At 45.5% G+C, this 22,417-nt stretch overlaps 1 protein-coding gene across 5 annotated transcripts in view; it reads right to left on the reverse strand.

The window, feature by feature from the left end:
- Positions 1-16,040: 16,040 nt before the first annotated feature.
- BIN3 (bridging integrator 3) overlaps positions 16,041-22,417 on the reverse strand; it is a 249,286-nt gene continuing 242,909 nt past the window's right edge. For all 5 annotated transcript variants that reach the window (XM_085871004.1, XM_085870993.1, XM_085871014.1 and 2 more), the window contains one exon: positions 16,041-20,113. In XM_085871004.1, coding sequence (XP_085727130.1) covers positions 19,967-20,113 — 147 coding nt within the window. In that variant the 3' untranslated portion in view covers positions 16,041-19,966. The remainder of the gene's footprint in view (positions 20,114-22,417) is intronic.

Below are 22,417 nucleotides of genomic sequence, written 5' to 3' on the forward strand. Positions count from 1 at the left end.
GCAGTGATTCGTGATTTTGGTAGTTTTACCAGAAGGGGGTTGTTGGCGGACCTTGAGCGCCCTGTGGAAATGTGGTTGGGACAAATCGCAGAGAGAGCAGGGGGGCAAGGCTGGAGAGGAGTCGGTAGAAGACAGAAAGACCACCGACCAACCTGCGGTGATTGAGTGAGAGGCCCAAAGACTCAGCTTCATTGCGGGAGATGCCAATGATCTTAAAAGCCCTGGTTTCGACAGCGTGAAGTCGAGAAAGGTGGGAGGCAGGAGCACCAGCCCAGAGGGAGAGCAGTACTCCATCAGGCTACGGACAAAAGCTTTGTAAGTGGTCAGGAGCTCAAGAGGGCCGAGGAAGGACTTTGCACGACGGAGGATTCCCAGTCGGCGACTGGCTTTTGAGGCAAGGTTGGAAATGTGACTTTCCCAGGAAAGGTCATGGCAGATCGTGAGACCCAGAAGCTTGAAAGAAAAGACTTCTTCCAGAGGATTGTTGAGAAAGTGGATGGGGGGTTTTGTAAACGGTCCTTTCGAAGAGACATAGTGAGAGTGTGAGATTTGTCTGGATTGAAAGACATGTTCCACGTGTTGGACCAGTTTGTGATTTTATCCAGATCTGCAGTGAGCGAAGAAGCTGCTGCTTGCCGGTCTGAGGGATGACAGATGGTACGGCAGAGGGTTGAGTCATCGGCAAAGAGAAATAGAGGATTTTCCAGAGAGTCCGAGAGATCATTGATGAAAACCAGAAAAAGAACAGGGCCCAGAACGCTACCTTGAGGAACTCCAGCCTGCACAGGAAGAGGGGATGAAAGAACTCCATTTAGGGCCACACGTTGACTGCGACAGGAGAGGAAGTCTGCGAGCCATGAGTGGAGATGACCTTGAATACCATGGGCAGAGAGTTTGGTGAGTAGGGCAGGGTGCCAGACTGTGTCAAAAGCACGTGATATTATTTCTCTCCATCAGGTCAGGTTTTTGTGCTAAGTTGATTTGAAAAAATCAGATCTTGTGACAAAATGAATTACATTTTTGTGGCATTATCAGCTGATTTTTGTCAACACATATCATCCTAAACATGTTTTTAAGAAAAAAAAATGTTTTGCCAACAACATTTATTGATTACATGATAGAAACATCGATTACTGTCATCTGAATGGTGGGCATTGATAAAGGTAAGTACAAGTACATTGCATGTTGCGTCACCATTGTTCAAACTTCAGGGCTTGAACTTCCGTTTCTTCGAACTCCTGGAATGTTCAGCGGCAGGGAGGTCTCTCTTCAGATTCCAACAGTAGTCAGCCATCATGACTGCGTCCCAGCGACCCTGATACCTGGTCTCCATCTCCTTCATGTCCTGATGGAATCTCTGCCCCTGCTCGTCACTCATTGAATCAAGGTTCTCAGGAAACCGGTTCATATGTGAAAATAGGTAGTGCATCTTGATGCTCATGTTGCAGCCCAGGTTTCTGAAAGCAGTCAGCATGTTGTTGACAAGTTCTGCATAGTTTCTGGCCTTATTGTTGCCAAGAAAGTTCTTCACTACCAAAACAAATGTCTTCCACACTTCTAGTTCCACTTCGTTCATTGAGTTTTTGAACTCTGGATCTCTGATGAGCTGACGGATCTGAGAACCATCAAAGATGCCAGCTTTCAACTTCTCCATGGTCAATCCTGGAAAAGCCTGGCACAAGTAAGTGAAGCAGTCACCATCTTTGTCCAGAGCCTTGGTGAAATGCTTGATTAAGCCGAGCTTGATGTGCAGCGGTGGGAAGAGTATTCTGTCTCTGTCCACCAGAGGGTCGTTGATGACGTTCCTTTCTTTGCATGGCACCAATTCCTCCCGCACAGGCCAGTCCTTCTTCGTGTAATGCTGAGCACGGTCCCTACTATCCCACATGCACAGAAAACATGGGTACTTGGTGAAGCCAGACTGTTGTCCCAACAAAAAGTTCACCATCTTCAGGTCAACACAAATAAACCACTTATGCTGATCATAACCAATTTTCTCCAGCACGTACTTCACCGCTTCATACTTCTCCTTCAGTGTAGTCGAGTGAGCGATGGGTACAGAGGCAAACTGGTTGCCGTTGTGTAGCAGAACACATTTCAGTGATCGCTTGCTGCTGTCAATGAACAGTCTCCAATCTTTGGGTTCGTACTGTGGCACTCCAAGCTTGAGCAGAAGCGCATGTCATAAATTGGCGCATGTAGGTATTGTACATGCTTCAGAGTTCGATATTTCAAGAAATACAACTTTTTTGTATCACATTATTACAAAATCTGCCCCATTAACTTTAGTTTTGATCCACGAACTTTATGCTTTGCCTCACCAATTTTTGGAAGATTTTGAGGTTTTATGACTTCAAACTGATCCCTTTTCGACATAATCACCCAGAACTATCGTACCTGAATACTTCTTGTCATTAAAATAATTATTTCCAATCAAAACAATTATTTGACATGACATTTTACCCCCACCAACTTCTTCTAAAATGCTCCACACATGCGTACATGTGAACAAAAATGTAAAAAACGACATGTGGCCATATCTCAAAAACTTGACCTGATTGAACAAAACTAATGTGAGTTTTGGATTCAGCGCATCAGATTCGTCCTAAATCAGCTTAAAAAATGCAGACAACAAATTTGTTGTTGACCAGTGTTAGCGATAGAGTTGAATGGAACGTGCATTAGAATAAGGGATGACGGGGAGCACGAGTTAGTTAGGGGGATGTAGCTCGTAATGCGTTGGTGTGAGTGGAAAAAATGATGAGTGAATGTGGGTCAGCGAGCCCAATATAAATGGAGTGAATGTGGAGTGCATGGTGCGAATGAATGATTGGGGGGAGGAGTGAATCCCACCCAAGGGAACCCGGGGTTAGTGTAATGTTTGTTAGCGGGATCGTTAAATTAACAAAGGGATGTCGTTTTGTGGTTGGTGTTGAACGAAGGCACGAAACATTTTGCAGGGTGCAGGAGACGATTAACCGGCTGGGAGCGTGGCTTATGAAATGTGAGTATCCAGTAGAGCGCACCCCGGGCACCGAAGTAGTCGGCCAGAGTAGGCCGTGGGTCCAAGGGACCGAGGATTTAGAGTAGGTAATGGGCACGGCTACCCAGGGAAAAGGGGCCCGGAGCGCCAAAATTCCATGTGGGCATCGACGGGGAAATGCCAGTGAGGCCATTCCCCACGTTAGTGAGGAGTATGTAGGGTTACAAGCAGATATAACCGTGTCCTGGGACTTATGACTCGCCCTGCAGAACAGCACTTGGTGGAGAGCATACCTCCACCAGGGTGAATAATTTACCTTTTGTATCCCAATGATAGGATGGATCCAGATGTAGATTTTCACCAAAATCTAAACAATTCGTCATTGTCATACACCAAACCTGTCCAGGAAGTTTTGGCCAAATCCGTCCATAATGTTTTGAGATAAATCCTGCTCTCCGTTCACTTTCAGTGGTTGATTGGTTTGTCATTACCTTCGGTGGCAGAGGTAAAAACTAAAACACATTCAAGAAAACCTTTGTGCAGGTAAGCAGCAGTCTCACAAACAGTGGTGGCTTCTTGGTGAGCATCATGGCCCAGCATCTCAGAGGTTGTGGGTTCAAGTCCAGCCATTAGCAGAATGAGCAATAATAGAGAATTTGGATTCTAAGAGAATTTAGAGAATTAAATAATAGAGAATTTAGAAAGAATATCAACCTATCAATCAATAATAGAGAATTTGGATTCTCAGCTTCAGGAAGTCAAGTTAGTTGCAGGAGAACTGCCATGTCACCTATTTGGATTGTCATGACAACTCAGCCAGCTCATGAATTAATTTCAGTGGGGATAACTTCCTACCCCACATAGTGGTCTACATGTGATGCTAGTCCACTGATTGTGGATAATTGTTATTCCCTTGTCATATTACCGGTCTGTGTCGAGTGGCGACCTGTCCAGGATTGTGCCCAATAGCCAAGGAGACTGCTTAGGCAGCATCAACGCTCTGCATAGAGTATGGTTCCAATGGATGGATGGATGGAGTGCAGGTCATTCTTAAATACACTGGGACTTACTCTTCTGTACTTTGTACTTTGATAATAATAATAATAATAATAAATAACCCTGTTGTGCAGGGCCAACTAATCATAATAGATCAAGCCTTGTAATCCACGGAAATATTTCTGTTTCCGCAACATGGGGAGGGTTTCCCCTTATGTTTCAAACATTCTCATCACTTTGATTAGCTAATTACTGGCTCATCTCAAGCAATCTTAGTCCTCTTTTCTGGACCAGGAAATGTTGACCATTCATTCAAACATCTCATGTTCTCATCAGGTCGGACAACTCTGGCTATTGTTAGACAGCAACGCCACATAATCTAGCTGCTTGCACAGGCCAACAATTATGATGTGCCCTGTCATAAAACGGCTGGTGCTTCCATCTCCACAGCATCTGATAATGAATCCACTTGGAATACTTTCACAAAGGCAAACTCTCTTTCAGGCTCATTCGACATCATTCCAAGTAATTCCTTGAAAAATCAGAACTACTCAACCTGCAAGTCCTTCATCCACAGCTCAATGAGTATCACTCTCTTCTATGTGCCTCAGCCCCTACATCACATCTGTCTTTCCTGGATTCTGTGGAATGCAAAGATCTCAACACTGATGGCACATCCCACGAGCAAGAAGCATCAGGTGTGTTGCTCTGATAACACAGACAGGTTGGTGGTCTTTCTGTGATTTTCTGTCTCTCCTCTGGTTTGCTCTTTCTCAGTCATGTGAAGCAGCAAGCTCTTTCAGCAATTATGTGTTCTTCCAATAACACCCTCCTCATTAAAATTCCAAAGTCCAGGCTCACTGTGCATCTACACTAATTTATTCATATTTTCTCCCATTTGTGGAGCTGCCTTCCAGAAGCTGTCCAATCACACTCTCCACCCCCCCCCCACCTCCAGGGATTCAAGTTGGTGGTACATCACCATCTTATGGCATCCCACATCTCTATCCATGATTTTATCTCTGCCGATTAATACAAAACGAACCCAAGCCTGTTTCTTTGAGATTACTATTTCCTCCCCTCCACCTTTCCTGGTAGTTTAAATTCCCATTCTTGTTGCACATACATGCCTGTTTGCCCAATTACTCAATGCCAGCGTATGTCTACAAAGTTATCTAGTTATGTCAAACTTCTGGTGACATTCATGATCAGATTCCTCCAAACATCCTAATCCTGCACTGCTTCTCGAAGCTCTGGCAGATATTGTTTGGTTGCAGCCGTTATCCGAACATTAAATGTTCAAGATTTAAAGTTTCCAATGTCATTGACAGATATTCCTAAATTTGAGAAAATGAATATAATCTATCTGTTAATGTATATGGATTGACGGATGCAAACAAAGTTCAGATATTAACAATTTCGAACAACTATAAAAGTGACGAAAAACACATTGACCTTCTCTACTTCACTTCAAAGGAAAAAATCACATTATGCTTTCATCAAAAATGTATCAAGATTAACCAAATCACAACTATACAAGAGAAAATGTAAAACGTATCCTTGTTAGAGATGTCTCAACTCATATCATTCAAAAGAGCGATTAAATTAACATTCAAAATATTGTTGTAATCATAAAACAACCGTAATAAATTTACCAAAAGCAGGTTCAAACATATCATTCAAAGATTTTAACAAATCTATAAAACATCCGTTTGTAATATATGCTGATTTTGAAAGTATCCTTGAAAAGATTGATACTGTTTCTCCAAATCCAAATAAATCATACACAAATATGTCAAAAACATACTCCTTGTGGTTTCTGTAATTATATCAAATCATCTGATGGTGATGAATACAACAAGTTATAACTTTGTCGAGGAGAAGATGCCTCAGAGAAGTTCATAAGACGATTGGAAAAAGACTGTATAAGACAAAGAAAAATAATGGTTCAAACCTATAAACCAATGTCATCAAAAAGGGAGAGAAAAAGGAATTTTGAAAGAACAGTAAATGCCATATTTGTGAAGACAAAATTTAGGGAGAGGTCAAAGTTAGGGATCATTGTCATCAAACTGGAAAATATAGAGGTCCAGCTCATTCCCATTGTAATCTTAATTGCAAGCCCCCAAAACTTTATTCCTGTCTTTCTTCACAACAATGCTCACTATGACACACATCTATTTATAAATGAACTTTCAAAGACATCTGGAGATATTTCTGCAATTCCTGACATAGATAAAAAATATATCTCATTCACAAAAATAATTCATACATCCCCCATAACTCATATCAGATTTCTTGACACATTCAAGTTTATGGCAAGTCCATTATCTAACTTAGCATCAAATATTAAAAACTTTCCAAATCTTAAATCACATTTCTCAAATCAAGAAGAGATTGATCTCTTATCACAAAAGGGAATACATCCGTATGACTATATGGATTCATTTGAGAAGTTTAAAGAAACACAACTTCCTTCAAGGGAAAGTTTCTATTGCAAGTTGAATAAAACTCATATTTCTGATAGAGATTATACACAAGCTAATAAGGTTGGGGAGAAGTTCAATATTAAGAATCTTGGAGAATATCATGATTTGTATCTTAAACCTGATGTATTGTTATTGACTGATGTGTTTGAAACTTTTAGAACAGTCTGTCATAATAAAAATTATTATGGATTAGACCCCGCTCACGATTACACAGCCCTGGGTTTGGCTTGGAGTGCTATGTTAAAAATGACAAAACAGAATTTGGAATTAATCAGTGATAAAGATATGCTTTTAATGATAGAGAAGGTGAAAAGAGGAGGAATATCTCAAGTGTGTTCCAAGAGATATGCTGAAGCAAATAACAGAAATCTTCCTGATTATAATAAGAATGAGGACAAATCTTACCTGATGTATTATGATGCTAACAATTTGTATGGATTGGCTATGTCTCAATATTTACCTTATGGAAAACTTAAATGAGTTAAAGAAAAACATTATGAAAAAGTTTTACAAGACATTGTTTTCTCCTCTCAAAAATAATTGGATGAAGGTGAAGTTGGATATTTTTTGAGGTTGATTTAAAATATCCAGAAGAACTTTATAACAAACATAAAGACCTAACTTAAGCCCCTGATAAAGAAAGTCCAAGAAAAAATGGTTCAGTGATTACCAACAGTCATTTAATATAAAAGGTAATTCTCCAGAAAAACTACTTCCTGCATTAAATGATAAAGAAAGTTATGTTTTGCATCAAAGGAGCTTGAGACAATATTTATCTGCTGCGTTGAGAGTGAGAAAAATTCATAGGATTTTGAAATTTAAACAAAGTCATTGGTTAAAGAAGTATATTGATTTTAATACAAAAAGGAGAACAGAAGCAAAAATGGCATATTTTTGTAGTGACACATGGCTCAGGAGGTGGTGAAATAAGAGCATTAAGAGAAGTTTATCATTTCATTTCTGCACAACAAAGATACTTAAACCAAGAACCAAGTTCCAAGTTATTCTTTGTGAATATACTCGATGGAAATGAATGTTGTAAGAAAATTAAGTTATTCCCTAAAGTAGAACATGGACAAATATTCGTTGGTTTGCTCTTTGAGTGGAATGAAAATATGAGAGGGAAGAAGTGCTTTAATCAGTAAGTCTCAATCTTTCACAGTCTCAATTTTGCATTTGCTTGTATGGGAGGGAAGGGGATCGGTGGGGAGGAAGTGTCTCCTATTTTGAGCTTTTGAGGCTTGGGTCAGAAAGTTTTTCCCTTTACCCCCATTCATGTGAATAGGTGTCCCAGCAACCCCATTTATCATCTACTATCGTGACATCGATGTTCTCCCCAATGGTAACCGTCTATTCATTTCTCATTTACATTCTCAACTCACTTCAATTTTAATACACAGGAAGATGAAACTTTCCATTACTTCCGCATAATCGTCTCCTTCTCTGAACACGGCGATATGCTCAGTTGACAAGATTTTCATCTTTTTAGATCCTCGTGGAGGATCTCTAAGTCTTACTCACGTTTGTGTTCTTCATCTTCTTCTTGTGGACTTTTTGTTTCACAGCATACAGTTTTCATCATCGAAACTTCCTGAAACTTGGCGTATATATGTAAAAATATCCTGCGCAGACAGTAACCAACTCAGATTTTGAAAATTCCTCCTAGAAAAAACTTATGTCAAAATATCTCTGCTAATGGATATCGCCTAAAAACTTTTCTCCGAAACTAGGCAAGCTTTTTGAATTCTGTTTGTGGGAATCGAACAGGGCATTAGCAGAGATGAATTACCGCACATATGATACATCACTATGACATCATATCAATTTTTATGACGTCATTCCTATTTTTTGACATTTTTTGTTTGACAACCCAGAGTTTTCATCAGATCCTCGTGAAACTTGCCATGTATATGCAGAAAGCCCATGCACAGGCAGTAACCATCTCCGATTTTGGAAATTCTTCCTAGAAAAAAAGTTGACGTCATAATATCGCCGCTAATGGAAATCGCCGATATCATTATCTCTGAAACTAGGCAAGCTGTTTGAATTTTGTTTGCGGGAATCAAGCCGGGCATTAGCACAGGTAATTTATCGCAAACCTGATACATCACAATGACGTCATATTCGTTTTTATGACGTCATCATTTAGAGGACGAGGATCTAAGCTCATTTGAGCTTGTTTAGGTTTATAATTAAGAAAAGTTTTTTCACCTCCCTTCTTCACTGTCTTGAACAGTTTCATCAAGTCCTCTTTACTTTCCATCAACAGAATGGTATCAGAATACCTTAGAGATGCACGCACGCACACACGCACACACGCACACACGCACACACACACACACACACACCACCTCAACCGGCATTTCACCAATCTCCTCCCTCAGTTCATCCATCCTCCTTCTATCCACACTCCTCACTCCCACAATCCTCCTGACACAGTAGTTCTCGCAGACCTGCAACCTCTGTTGTCTCTGTCAGTGCCACAGTCTTCAGACTGTAAATGTAGGTCGGTGTCACACAAGACACAAAAACTTTCCCTTTCAATTTCCTTGACCTTGCCTTTACTCCCGCCACCCTCCTCCACACATTCGCACCCACCTGAGTCTTCCTCCATACCTCTGCCTCCGACTTCCCATCCCCAGTCACTGTTCCCCCCCAGATACTCCAACATATTTCCCTGCCATTCATTTCTTTTCTCTGCTGCTTGGCCCACATACCTGTCTATTCCATACTCATCTTCAGTCAATTTCCTGCTTCCTCTCCACCACAACAGCTAGATCGTCCACATACAACATCCTCCCCAGAATACCTTTCCTGTTTGCCCTCCTGATTACCAGCCCCATCACCAGGATAAACATGAGTGAACTGAGAGAGCTTCCCTGCCTCAAACCAATGTTCACACTGAACTCTTCCGATATCTCAGGACAAACCAAAACTTTTCCCTTTGTTCCCTTATGTTGGATACTGCAAAGCTCCTGCCGATTACGTATGATGTTTACGTAACCATTTCTTGCACTACGCATGATGTATTATGTACCATTCTGAGTCCAGGAAAGAAGTCATTATGTTCAGTCATGGTCACAAGGCTCAGGCCTGGGTAGGGGGAGCCAGTATGCACTGGTGTGGACACAAGGCTCGGGCCTGGGTAGGAGGAGTTGGTATGCTCTCTCATGGCCACAGGGCTTGGGCCCATGTTCAAGTTTCATGTTGTTTGAATAATCTTACATGTTTATTTCCTACTTCTTGAATCTTTATCATGGCGCAGTCAGTAAAAGTAACATTCTGTGTGGCCCGGGACATGATTATCAGTCCTAATCAAAGCTTGCAACGGTGGCGGATGGTGTATCAATTTCCCATTCGTTGTGATTGCCAAATGGAAGGGAACTTCCCACATCGGTGTCTGTTCACACAACACGTCGGTGTCTGTCCTGGTGGGTTCATATCGACGTTGAACACACAAACATGCCCCCGCCACCCCCCCCCCCAAAAAAGAGAAATCTATGGAGTATTTTCAGGATGCCTCATTGGTGGTTGTTTTAAAGGATGTGATGGCTATGCAGAAATGTCCCATGCTGAACCAGCAAAGTGCTATGGCCGATCAACAACTGGTGATGATTGATATGTACCAAAGTGCCATGATGAACCAGCAACGGGCCGTGGCCGATCGACAATGGGCCGTGGCCGATCGACAGTGGGCAGTGGCCGAACGACAGCGGGCAGTGGCCGATCGACACCGGGCAGTGGCCGATCGACAACCGGCCTTGGCTGCTCGACAACGGGCCGTGGCTGGTCGACAACGGGCCGTGGCTGGTCAAGAACGGGCCGTGGCTGGTCGACAACGGGCCGTGGCTGGTCTACAACAGGCCGTGGCTGGTCGATAACGGGCCGTGGCTGGTCGACAGCGGGTCGTGGCTGATCGACAGCGGGCCGTGGCTGGTTGACAACGGGCCGTGGCTGGTCGACAACGGGCCATGGCCGATCGACAGCGGGCAGTGGCCGAACGACAGCGGGCAGTGGCCGATCGACAGCGGGCAGTGGCTGATCGACAGCGGGCAGTGGCCGATCGACAGCGGGCGGTGGCCGATCGACACCGGGCCGTAGCCGATCGACAATGGGCCGTGGCTCGTCAACAGCGGGCCATGGCTGATCGACAGCGGGCCGTGGCTGATCGACAGTGGGCCGTGGCTGATCGACAGCGGGCCATGGCTGATCGACAGTGGGCCGTGGCTGATCGACAGCGGGCCGTGGCTGAACGACAGCAGGCAGTGGCTGGTTGACAATAGGCAGTGGCTGATCAACACCAGGCAGTGGCTGATCAACAACAGGCACACACGCAGGAAATGAAACTTACGTGAGGCTATAGCTGGCCATCAGCCCACTGGGTACAGTATGCTGACATTGGTGAGGATGGTATTCGGGATCATTATACATCCCAGAGATATTGTTGCGGGCCGGGTATCGCCTGCGAGCACGATGGCTGAGTGGAGCAGTAGGGTCGACTCTACCAAACACCTGGAATTTAGATCGTACCTTTCGAAAAACTCCAAGGGTACGGGTCCCTTACCGGACCGTGAATCGTTAATAATTCCACCACGTGGTACAGGGTTATTTGCCAAACTTCAAAATACCTAGAGACCCACGTGGCGAGCTACCGAGTATTCACACCCTCAATGGTACTCGTATGGGACGAGCCGTATGCGCGCTCGACCCGTGCGTGACCCGAGCGGATGGTCACCGAGCTTCCGTCGGTCCCCAATGCACACCATCATGGCAACAACGGCTTTCCTAATTCCCCAACACGCACCATGTTAAACCAATAAAAGAAACACAAAAACGAGCTGATACATTTAACAAATAGGGTATTTATTAAAAGTAGGTGGGGAAGGAGGGAAGCACGTAAGGGCAGAGTTATCATGACTAATAAGAGATGCAAGGCAAATAATGTACAGCGAAGGCACTTTACAATTTACTACTTAAAGACGGGCCCACCGACAGACACACACAGATACCCAGAAGGACATGGACCTGTCCACCTTGTGTGGTTTGGCTGACACGAGCAAACCAGGTCAGTTATAGGCGATGATAGAACCAGGCACCAGCGAGAGGTGATGATAGAACCAGGCACCAGCGAGCTGCGATCAGACTCCTGAGCTCCGTTCAGCGCTCGTCCCGACAACCAAAACTCTCCTCCTCAGCGCTCGTCCTGACAACCAAAACACTCTCTTCCTCAGCGCTTGTCCCAACAACCAAAACATCCCCTGTATCCCAAGCTGTCGAGAAGGCAGGAGGTTTCTCTGCCACTTCTCCTGTCTTTGAGTTGAACGTCAAAGCGAGGGCTGATAACTCCACACTTGTTCAACCTGCCCGTCAGATTGACCACAACCTTGCCTGCTCAATGGTCATCAACTATCTCAAAACTCTTCTCGGTCCGATCGCGCCGCAACCTTATTCACCCTTGTCCAGGGGGGAAGGGCCGCCTCCTCCCTCCCTGCTTTCCCTCACTGGACGGTTTTGGCGCTCAAAGTGTGATCGTCACCCTGTCATTGGCCCAAACAGGCACCAATACCGTTGATTTGAACGGGGGGGGGGGGGGGCGTGACGGCCGTCGCTGCGGACCGCCCACCAAACAGGCAGAGGAAAATTATCCCGCGTGGGATCCGCCCACGTACGTGCTGACACGCACGAAGGCAATGTCATCGGTCAGAGCGAGGTGAAGGTGAGGGTGATGCTTGTGTTGTTGTAGTTGTTGTTGGTGGTGTAAAAATAAAAGAAAACTCCGACTATCAAAATAACTTCGCAGCACATGTACATTCAACCACCCATTAAACAAGGGATGGGGAGCTATCCATCCACATTTACTTATCGAAATAACTGAGCTATTGGACCTGTATGTTGAGTGCTCATGGCTTCCAGATTCGTAACAATATTACCTGCATCTACTCCAAAACTATCTATTAAACAACCACCAGTCTTATCTGAGTCCATGACCTTGCGGGATTTCAAGGTGTGGAGGGAACAATGGGATGATTACTCGCTTATCACACGTCTCGATCGCAGGCGAGTCGTCAACATTTAGCAACTCACCAGAACTGTCTGACACTGGCCATGAGGTCAATCCTCAAAAATGTCATTGATATTGATTTGACATCAGACACACTTCCCGTTGAGAATGTACTCACCAGCATTGAAACACAACTACGAGAACAGCGCCACATCATTCACGATCTGCTCGATTTTCATGAGCACCACCAGAGGGGTGGAGAGACCTTCGACTCGTTTTATTATGCACTGAAGGAGATTGCTGCCAATTTTGATCTCTCATCCATGACTGTCGAAGAAGAGTTTGTTATTCGGATCATCACTGGCATATCTGATTCCGAGGTGCATCGTAAGCTTATGGCTGAGAGAAATCTCACACTACAACGTATTCTGAACATATGTCACAGTGAGGAAACCAGTAGGAAGGTTGATGATATGATTCCTGGACTTCAGTCCCGAGCTGTCGTTGCTAAGAACTCTTGTCGAACATTTTGCTATCGCAGTCAGTCTCGCTCTGAGACCACGAAATGTGGAAATTGTGGGGGCGATGACCACAGTAATTCAAAGAGCTGCCCGGCTCATGATAAGAAGTGGCAGAAGTGCAGCATCATGGGTAATTGGCTTGTGCATGTCGAAAATCGAAAGTTGACATGCCTACGTGGAAGATTCGACACAGCACAACACCAAAAGCAAACTCCAGCTGTTCAGCGGGTTGGCTTGGTCGCTGATGGGTTCTGTACATTGCAGAGGAAGCAACATTGAACGTGGATTTGTGTAGACATTGACAGCTTCGAGGGTGATACTATTAGTACCCTGGAGCGCTCCATGACACTGGGGCTGAGGCAACTATCATCGGTCCTACACACCTGCAGCAACTTGGCATGCATTCACATAACTTGTATCAAGGCGACGATTTACGAGCGGTCAACTCTGATGGTACTTTGATAAAGTGCATGGGCACTCTTCACTTTTTCATCCATCATGGAGAAAAATCAGTTCCTGAAACTCGTACACGCGTGAAGGGGACTGATCACCCCGTTTAGCATTCTAATTTTTGAAGGACTTGGCGTGGTGCAACTGTGGTAGACCATTCAATAAATCAGGGCATAAAAAAACACAGCTTGTACAGCATAACGTAGTCAGATGATCCAGTGATGTCTCACACTCCACCTCACTAAGGAACTCCGGCACGTGTAATCTTGGCGATGAACCTACTCAGCAACAGCAATTGCAGGAGCGAATGGCCAGCCTTCAGAAGGAACTGCTAATGAGTGATACACCACCACAGCATGTCTTTGAAGACGGATCAGCTAATTTGTTTTCCCACGCGGGAAAATCAGATCTGATTTGCATTGACCGGCTCTCTGGGTGACCATGCATCTATCTCTTCTCACGTGACACTATCCAAGCTCTACGGTGAATCTTTGTGCATTAGCGTGTCTCAGTTGGTCATCAAATTGATGGCGGCCCACAGTTTGAATCATATGAACTCGAGAAATGCATGGACAATTGGGAAGTTAACCACGACTTCTCCACACCACACTTTCCACGCTCAAATGGCCATGCAGAAGCAGCAGTAAAAGCTATAAAGACACTGTTGGCTAAGACTACACGAGATGGCAATCTCGACGACAATGCGTTTTGCCGTGGCTTACTCTTGAATGGCGTTCCAGGCCACGCACATCTGTATGTTCATCGGCTGAGATTTTCTTCAGGCATACAACACGAACTATTGTTCCTGGCCATCTATGCACTTTCTCACCACAGTGGCAGATGGCTGCTGACGAGGGTGATGTTAAAGCCACTGAAGTACAGGCAAAAAACAGCAAGCATTATGATCAATCATCCAAATCTCTCATTCTGGTACAAGATCCACAGACGGAGTGTTTGGACAAAATCGGTATGGTCATCGGTGTTGGGCATCGCGGGCTTGTCACGTTAAACTGCCATCAGACAGAGTCTATTGAAGGAACTGGTGTTTCCTTCGTCTGTATGCCTCTCAGTGCTCATATATGGACAATGAGGGCCAAAAGTCATCTACAAGGACAAACCAATCTCCAACACCCACCGAAGAGAGTGCGATTCAAATTACCATTGCGTCGCAGCCCATGTGAAAGCTGGGCACCTCCACAACTCGATCTGTAATTCCTGCAACTCTTGCTCCATATTTTGTTCTGTTCTCATCACCAGACACATGGTTATGGACACTCGTTACCCTCACCAAAGGAGAGGATATGGCATTTGGGTCCGTCTGGTTTTGTTTGTCCACACAGAACTTTCGTGTTTTTCTCCGCAACCGCTTGTCGGATTGAGATGAAATTTTAATCAAAGGCGCGACTGCTCGTGTAGAATGTTTTAATGATAATTATGACGTCATAGGTCACGTTGTGTGGCAGCCATAGTGGAAAAACAGAAAAAAAAACTTTGGACCTCAATATCTCTGAAACCGTACCAAGGAAAAAATTGAAACTTAGCGCACAGCAAGTACTCCTCATGGGGAATACGATTGATTTTTTTTTAATGATGTCATAGGTGCCTTCGTTATGACGTCATTATTTCATATGTAGAACGCCACATCCGATCAGTATGAAAAAAATTTGAGGGCCATCTAGGGATAAAATTGTCCTCAGAAAAAAAATTGATGACGTCATCGGTCACGTGATTTGGCAGCCATATTTAGGGAGAAAAAAAAACCATCGAAATTCTTTGAACCATAAAAAATCTCAAGAAATGGCTGAACCAGTAATCACTGCCAGCATAAATAAAGTGGTAATTCTAATTATGGCTCTTATTAACAACGCAAAACACCAGTACACAAACACCACACAAAACAAGTCGTGGCGAGGTCAGTAATTTCTAATTGCTCTTTTTCTTGTAATAGGATTTGTACTTATCCTGATTGATTTGGGGGGAATGTTACCTCATGGAAACCTTCTCCATGTGTCATTGGTTTGAAGGGAAGATGATGGACACTGCAAAACTCCTGTGCATTACGCAAGATGTATTACATAAACAGTTGGGGTCTGGGAAGGAGGAACCAGTGTGCTCTGTCATGGCCACGAGGCTCGGGCCCATGTGTTCAACTCTCATGTTGTTTGAAAAGGTTGTATGGTTATTTCTGACTTGTTGAATCCTTAACACCTGGTTACCTTCCACCAACCTAACTTTTTCTTTCGGCACTCCCATCCATCTCAGTGTCGCCATCACCATCTCTCTCGGGAGAGTGTTGTAGGGCTTCCCCAGGTCTACAAATCCCAATGCAATTTCACCCTGCACCTCCAACCATGAAGAAAACGGTCACAATACTAATCCACACTTCCGGAATAATTCTGATGCAAAATATTAATCAGCACCACGAAGAAGGGACAGGTGGAAAAGACAAACTCCCAAAAATAATAAAAGGAAAAAGTTTTGATGCTCAGACAAAGCCTCCTCGTGACATTCTGGACTAAAAAGTGAAAACATCTCTTTCTCTCAGTTACTTTCCTGTATACCTGACTGGTAAACTTGTCAAATGGTGCAAGTATACTCGATTCAAGGTGTGTATGTGCAATACACAAGATTTATTGGCAAAATCGAAAATTCTCCCCACATTCCTCCATCTCCACCTAATAACCCTGCTCAGATCAAGGAAAAAGAAGAATAGAATAAAGAAGAACAACAAATCAACCCAAACTGCTCCATTGCTCCACAGCAACGTGCTGACAGACAGCAGAAGCAAATTATCCACAATTATGACAAAATATAGTATTCCATAGCATGAAAGTTGGAAAACGGTTCTTTAAACAAAATCCAAGACTCGCAGACCTCTTTGCCACCTGCCTGTTTCGAAAGCAAAACCGTGTTTATGATCATACGTCAATCTGTGCCAATTGTATGCCGACAAATTACGGTAATTAAGATATAAAAACAAAATCATTTTATTGTTGTTTTCATTTCTGCCATTTCCGTGCCAATTTACAGTTGAATTTGTGGTGCCCTCGTCTGAGGAGGTGCAGATCCACAAACGAGGTGCGATTGATCCGGCGGGAGAGGATTTTATAAAACGGCGTCTTTTCTGATGTGTGGATAACCCTAACAGTGTGGATAAAAAAGGGGGAGGAAATAAAAGGGTGAGGAAATACAAGGGTGAGGAAATACATGGGTGAGGAAATACAGGGTGAGGAAATACATGGTGAGGAAATACATGGTGAGGAAATACATGGGTAAGGAAATACATGGGTGAGGAAATAAAAGGGTGAGGAAATACATGGGTGAGGGAATACATGGGTGAGGGAATACATGGGTGAGGAAATACATGGGTGAGGAAATACATGGGTGAGGAAATACATGGGTGAGGGAATACATGGGTGAGGGAATACATGGGTGAGGAAATACATGGGTGAGGAAATACATGGGTGAGGAAATACATGGGTGAGGAAATACATGGGTGAGGAAATAAAAGGGTGAGGAAATAAAAGGGTGAGGGAATACATGGTGAGGAAATACATGGGTGAGGAAATAAAAGGGTGAGGAAATACATGGGTGAGGAAATACAGGGTGAGGAAATACAGGGTGAGGGAATACAGGGTGAGGGAATACAGGGTGAGGGAATACAGGGTGAGGACATACAAGGGTGAGGAAATAAAAGGGTGAGGAAATACATGGGTGAGGAAATACTAAGGTGAGGAAATACAAGGGTGAGGAAATACATGGGTGAGGGAATACAGGGTGAGGAAATACAAGGGTGAGGAAATACTAAGGTGAGGAAATACAAGGGTGAGGAAATACAAAGGTGAGGAAATACAAGGGTGAGGAAATACAAGGGTGAGGGAATACAAGGGTGAGGAAATACAGGGTGAGAAAATACAAGGGTGAGGAAATACTAAGGTGAGGGAATACTAAGGTGAGGGAATACAAGGGTGAGGAAATACTAAGGTGAGGGAATACAAGGGTGAGGAAATACAAGGGTGAGGAAATACAAAGGTGAGGAAATACAAGGGTGAGGAAATACTAAGATGAGGAAATACTAAGGTGAGGGAATACAAGGGTGAGGAAATACTAAGGTGAGGAAAAACAAGGGTGAGGAAATACTAAGGTGAGGAAATACAAGGGTGAGGAAATACATAGGTGAGGAAATACTAAGGTGAGGGAATACATGGGTGAGGAAATACAAGTGTGAGGAAATACTAAGGTGAGGGAATACATGGGTGAGGGAATACAAGGGTGAGGAAATACAGGGTAAGGAAATAAAAGGGTGAGGGAATAAAAGGGTGAGGGAATACATGGTGAGGAAATACTAAGGTGAGGAAAAACAAGGGTGAGGAAATACTAAGGTGAGGAAATACATGGGTGAGGAAATGCATGGGTGAGGGAATACATGGGTGAGGGAATACATGGGTGAGGGAATACAGGATGAGGAAATACAGGGTGAGGAAATACAGGGTGAGGCAATACAGGGTGAGGAAATAAAGGGTGAGGAAATAAAAGGGTGAGGAAATACATGGGTGAGGAAATACTAAGGTGAGGAAATACTAAGGTGAGGAAATACATGGGTGAGGGAATACAGGGTGAGGAAATACAAGGGTGAGGAAATACCAAGGTGAGGAAATACAAGGGTGAGGAAATACAAAGGTGAGGAAATACAAGGGTGAGGAAATACAAGGGTGAGGGAATACAAGGGTGAGGGAATACAAGGGTGAGGAAATGCAGGGTGAGGAAATAAAGGGTGAGGAAATAAAAGGGTGAGGAAATACAAGGGTGAGGAAATACAAGGGTGAGCAAATACATGGTGAGGAAATACATGGTGAGGAAATACAGGGTGAGGGAATACAAGGGTGAGGAAATAAAGGGTGAAGAAATACAGGGTGAGGAAATACATGGTGAGGAAATACAGGGTGAGGGAATACAAGCGTGAGGAAATAAAGGGTGAGGAAATAAAAGGGTGAGGAAATACATGGGTGAGGAAATACTAAGGTGAGGAAATACAAGGGTGAGGAAATACAAGGGTGAGGAAATACTAAGGTGAGGGAATACAAGTGTGAGGAAATACTAAGGTGAGGGAATACATGGGTGAGGGAATACAAGGGTGAGGGAATAAAAGGGTGAGGGAATACATGGTGAGGAAATACATGGGTGAGGAAATACATGGGTGAGGGAATACAGGGTGAGGGAATACAGGGTGAGGAAATACAGGGTGAGGAAATACAGGGTGAGGGAATACAGGGTGAGGGAATACAGGGTGAGGGAATAAAGGGTGAGGGAATACAGGGTGAGGGAATAAAGGGTGAGGGAATAAAGGGTGAGGGAATACAGGGTGAGGGAATAAAGGGTGAGGGAATAAAGGGTGAGGGAATACAGGGTGAGGGAATAAAGGGTGAGGGAATAAAGGGTGAGGGAATAAAGGGTGAGGGAATAAAGGGTGAGGGAATACAGGGTGAGGGAATAAAGGGTGAGGGAATACAGGGTGAGGGAATAAAGGGTGAGGAAATACAAGGTGAGGAAATACAAGGTGAGGAAATACAGGGTGAGGGAATAAAGGGTGAGGGAATAAAGGGCGAGGGAATAACGGGTGAGGGACTAAAGGGTGAGGGAATAAAGGGTGAGGGAATAAAGGGTGAGGGAATACAGGGTGAGGGAATAAAGGGTGAGGGAATAAAGGGTGAGGGAATACAGGGTGAGGGAATAAAGGGTGAGGGAATAAAGGGTGAGGGAATACAGGGTGAGGGAATACAGGGTGAGGGAATAAAGGGTGAGGGAATACAGGGTGAGGGAATACAGGGTGAGGGAATAAAGGGTGAGGGAATAAAGGGTGAGGGAATAAAGGGTGAGGGAATAAAGGGTGAGGGAATACAGGGTGAGGGAATAAAGGGTGAGGGAATACAGGGTGAGGGAATAAAGGGTGAGGAAATACAAGGTGAGGAAATACAAGGTGAGGAAATACAGGGTGAGGGAATAAAGGGTGAGGGAATAAAGGGTGAGGGAATAAAGGGTGAGGGAATACAGGGTGAGGGAATAAAGGGTGAGGGAATAAAGGGTGAGGGAATAAAGGGTGAGGGAATACAGGGTGAGGGAATACAGGGTGAGGGAATAAAGGGTGAGGGAATAAAGGGTGAGGGAATAAAGGGTGAGGGAATACAGGGTGAGGATTTCCCTTCCAAGTGGTAATCGTCGGGGTAGGAATTTGGGGATTCCCGCGATAACTGCCCGCTCCTTGGGAAAGACCCCGAAGGATGTTTATTCGGATCTGGAAGTAACGAACACGAAAACCATCACAGGCGGCCGCCCTCCCCATCCCTAAGCTATCCTGCAGAACATGAACTTACATATGAAAGCGCAAAAGAAATCTCAACTCACAAGACAAACGGCAAAAGAACACCTGCTCCCTTCAGCCCCGAACAATAAAACACGCCATGTGGGGTTTGAACCAGTCCTGCCCTGAGAACGTACTGCTCTGAAGTTGAGTGCATGGAGAGTGCAGCTAATCGTGAGCAACAATAGACAGAGAGCGCAGTTCATGGAGGAGTGACTCGTTTTTCTCTTTTCGTTGCTCATCCGTCAGATCGGGCTCGTCCAGCTGCTCCGACACTTCCTTGAAGATTTTGCTCACATCGGTGTAGAAATTGACCTGCAAGACACGGGGAGCAATGGTTCGTCGGACGCACGGATCGGACGTGCAGATTCGTCTCTCAGGAGTACGCAGAGAGGGTGCACGTAGAGCAGTACGCACGGAGGGTGCACGTAGAGCGGTACGCAGGGAGGGTGCACGTCGAGCGGTACGCACAGAGGGTGCACGTCGAGCGGTACGCACAGAGGGTGCACGTAGAGCGGTACGCAGGGAGGGTGCACGTAGAGCGGTACGCAGGGAGGGTGCACGTAGAGCGGTACGCAGGGAGGGTGCACGTAGAGCGGTACGCAGGGAGGGTGCACGAAGAGCGGTACGCAGGGAGGGTGCACGTAGAGCAGTACGCATGGAGGATGCACGTAGAGCAGTATGCAGGGAGGGTGCACGTAGAGCAGTACGCATGGAGGATGCACGTAGAGCAGTATGCAGGGAGGGTGCAGGTAGAGCAGTACACAAGGAGGGTGCACGTAGAGCAGTATGCAGGGAGGATGCACGTAGAGCAGTACGCAGGGAGGATGCACGTAGAGCAGTATGCAGGGAGGGTGCACGTAGAGCAGTATGCAGGGAGGGTGCACGTAGAGCAGTATGCAGGGAGGGTGCACGTAGAGCAGTACGCATGGAGGATGCACGTAGAGCAGTATGCAGGGAGGGTGCACGTAGAGCAGTATGCAGGGAGGATGCACGTAGAGCAGTACGCATGGAGGATGCACGTAGAACAGTATGCAGGGAGGGTGCACGTAGAGCAGTACGCATGGAGGATGCACGTAGAGCAGTATGCAGGGAGGGTGCACGTAGAGCAGTACGCAGGGAGGGTGCACGGGGAGCAGTACGCAGGGAGCGTGCACGTGGAGCAGTGCACAGGAAGCGTGCACGGGGAGCAGTACGCAGGGAGCGTGCACGTGGAGCAGTGCACAGGAAGCGTGCACGTTGAGCAGTATGCACGGAGCGTGCCCGTAGAAGAGTATGCAGGGTGAGTGCACATAGAACAGTTCGCAGAGAGCGTGCACGTGGAGCAGTGCACAGGGAGCAGTACGCAGGGAGCGTGCACGTGGAACAGTACGCAGAGAGCGTGCACATGGAGCAGTGCACAGGGAGCAGTACGCAGGGAGCGTGCACGTGGAACAGTACGCAGGGAGCGTGCACGTGGAGCAGTACGCAGGGAGCAGTACGCAGGGAACAGTACGCAGAGAGCGTGCACATGGAGCAGTGCACAGGGAGCAGTACGCAGGGAGCGTGCACGTGGAGCAGTGCACAGGGAGCAGTACGCAGGGAGCGTGCACGTGGAACAGTGCACAGGGAGCAGTACGCAGGGAGCGTGCACGTGGAACAGTACGTAGGGAGCGTGCACGTGGAGCAGTGCACAGGGAGCAGTACGCAGAGAGCGTGCATGTGGAGCAGTGCACAGGGAGCTGTACGCAGAGAGCGTCCACGTGGAACAGTACGCAGAGAGCGTGCACGTGGAGCAGTGCACAGGGAGCAGTACGCAGAGAGCGTGCACGTGGAGCAGTGCACAGGGAGCAGTACGCAGAGAGCGTGCACGTGGAGCAGTGCACAGGGAACAGTACGCAGAGAGCGTGCACGTGGAGCAGTGCACAGGGAGCAGTACGCAGAGAGCGTGCATGTGGAGCAGTGCACAGGGAGCAGTACGCAGAGAGCGTGCATGTGGACGGGAGTGGTGAGGAGGGGTGATGTGGTGTTTGCTTGACGCTGTGTGCAGTGTAAATTGTTTGTTTACATGATAATTGGTCAATATTTGGAAAATAACATTCCAAAGGTTTGCAGCAAGACATTTATCGTTGCCCTGGGTGTATGAATGTGTTAAAGCACTTTCTCGGATCCGTTTATGGGGTCGATTCGAGGAGAACGAGATTGGTGGAAAAGTGAAGGCATATTCTAGGTTAATGGGCTTGCTCTGCTTTATCAAACAAACAAAACACAAACCCACCAGCGACTTGCAATTTCAAATGTCGGAGCTACATTTGGATTGCTGACATTCAATGATAATTATATCACAGAATGAACAGGAAAAACCAGGTAGCGAGTGGTGAATTGCTCATTTGAGAAAAGTTTTAGTTGTACTTCACCAATTAAATTTCCTTTACAGGGATGAAGATGTCCACTCCACATGTGACTAGTCGAGCGAGGAATAATGGACTAAATCAATGGTGGCTATCCTAAACCAGAGAGGGATGCAGGTCCGGCCCCGTAAACAACTCCAAGGCAAGGGCCGCAAGACATTCCACACCTTCAGTTTCCCGCAATTACAAGGCGTTGTTGCAAAGCAAAATTATACACTTAAATAGTTTC

Source organism: Eptatretus burgeri, chromosome 1 (assembly GCF_056783735.1).
Source record: "Eptatretus burgeri isolate ZD-2024b chromosome 1, Ebu_testis_v1, whole genome shotgun sequence".
In the NCBI taxonomy this organism is placed as follows: Eukaryota; Metazoa; Chordata; class Myxini; order Myxiniformes; family Myxinidae; genus Eptatretus; species Eptatretus burgeri.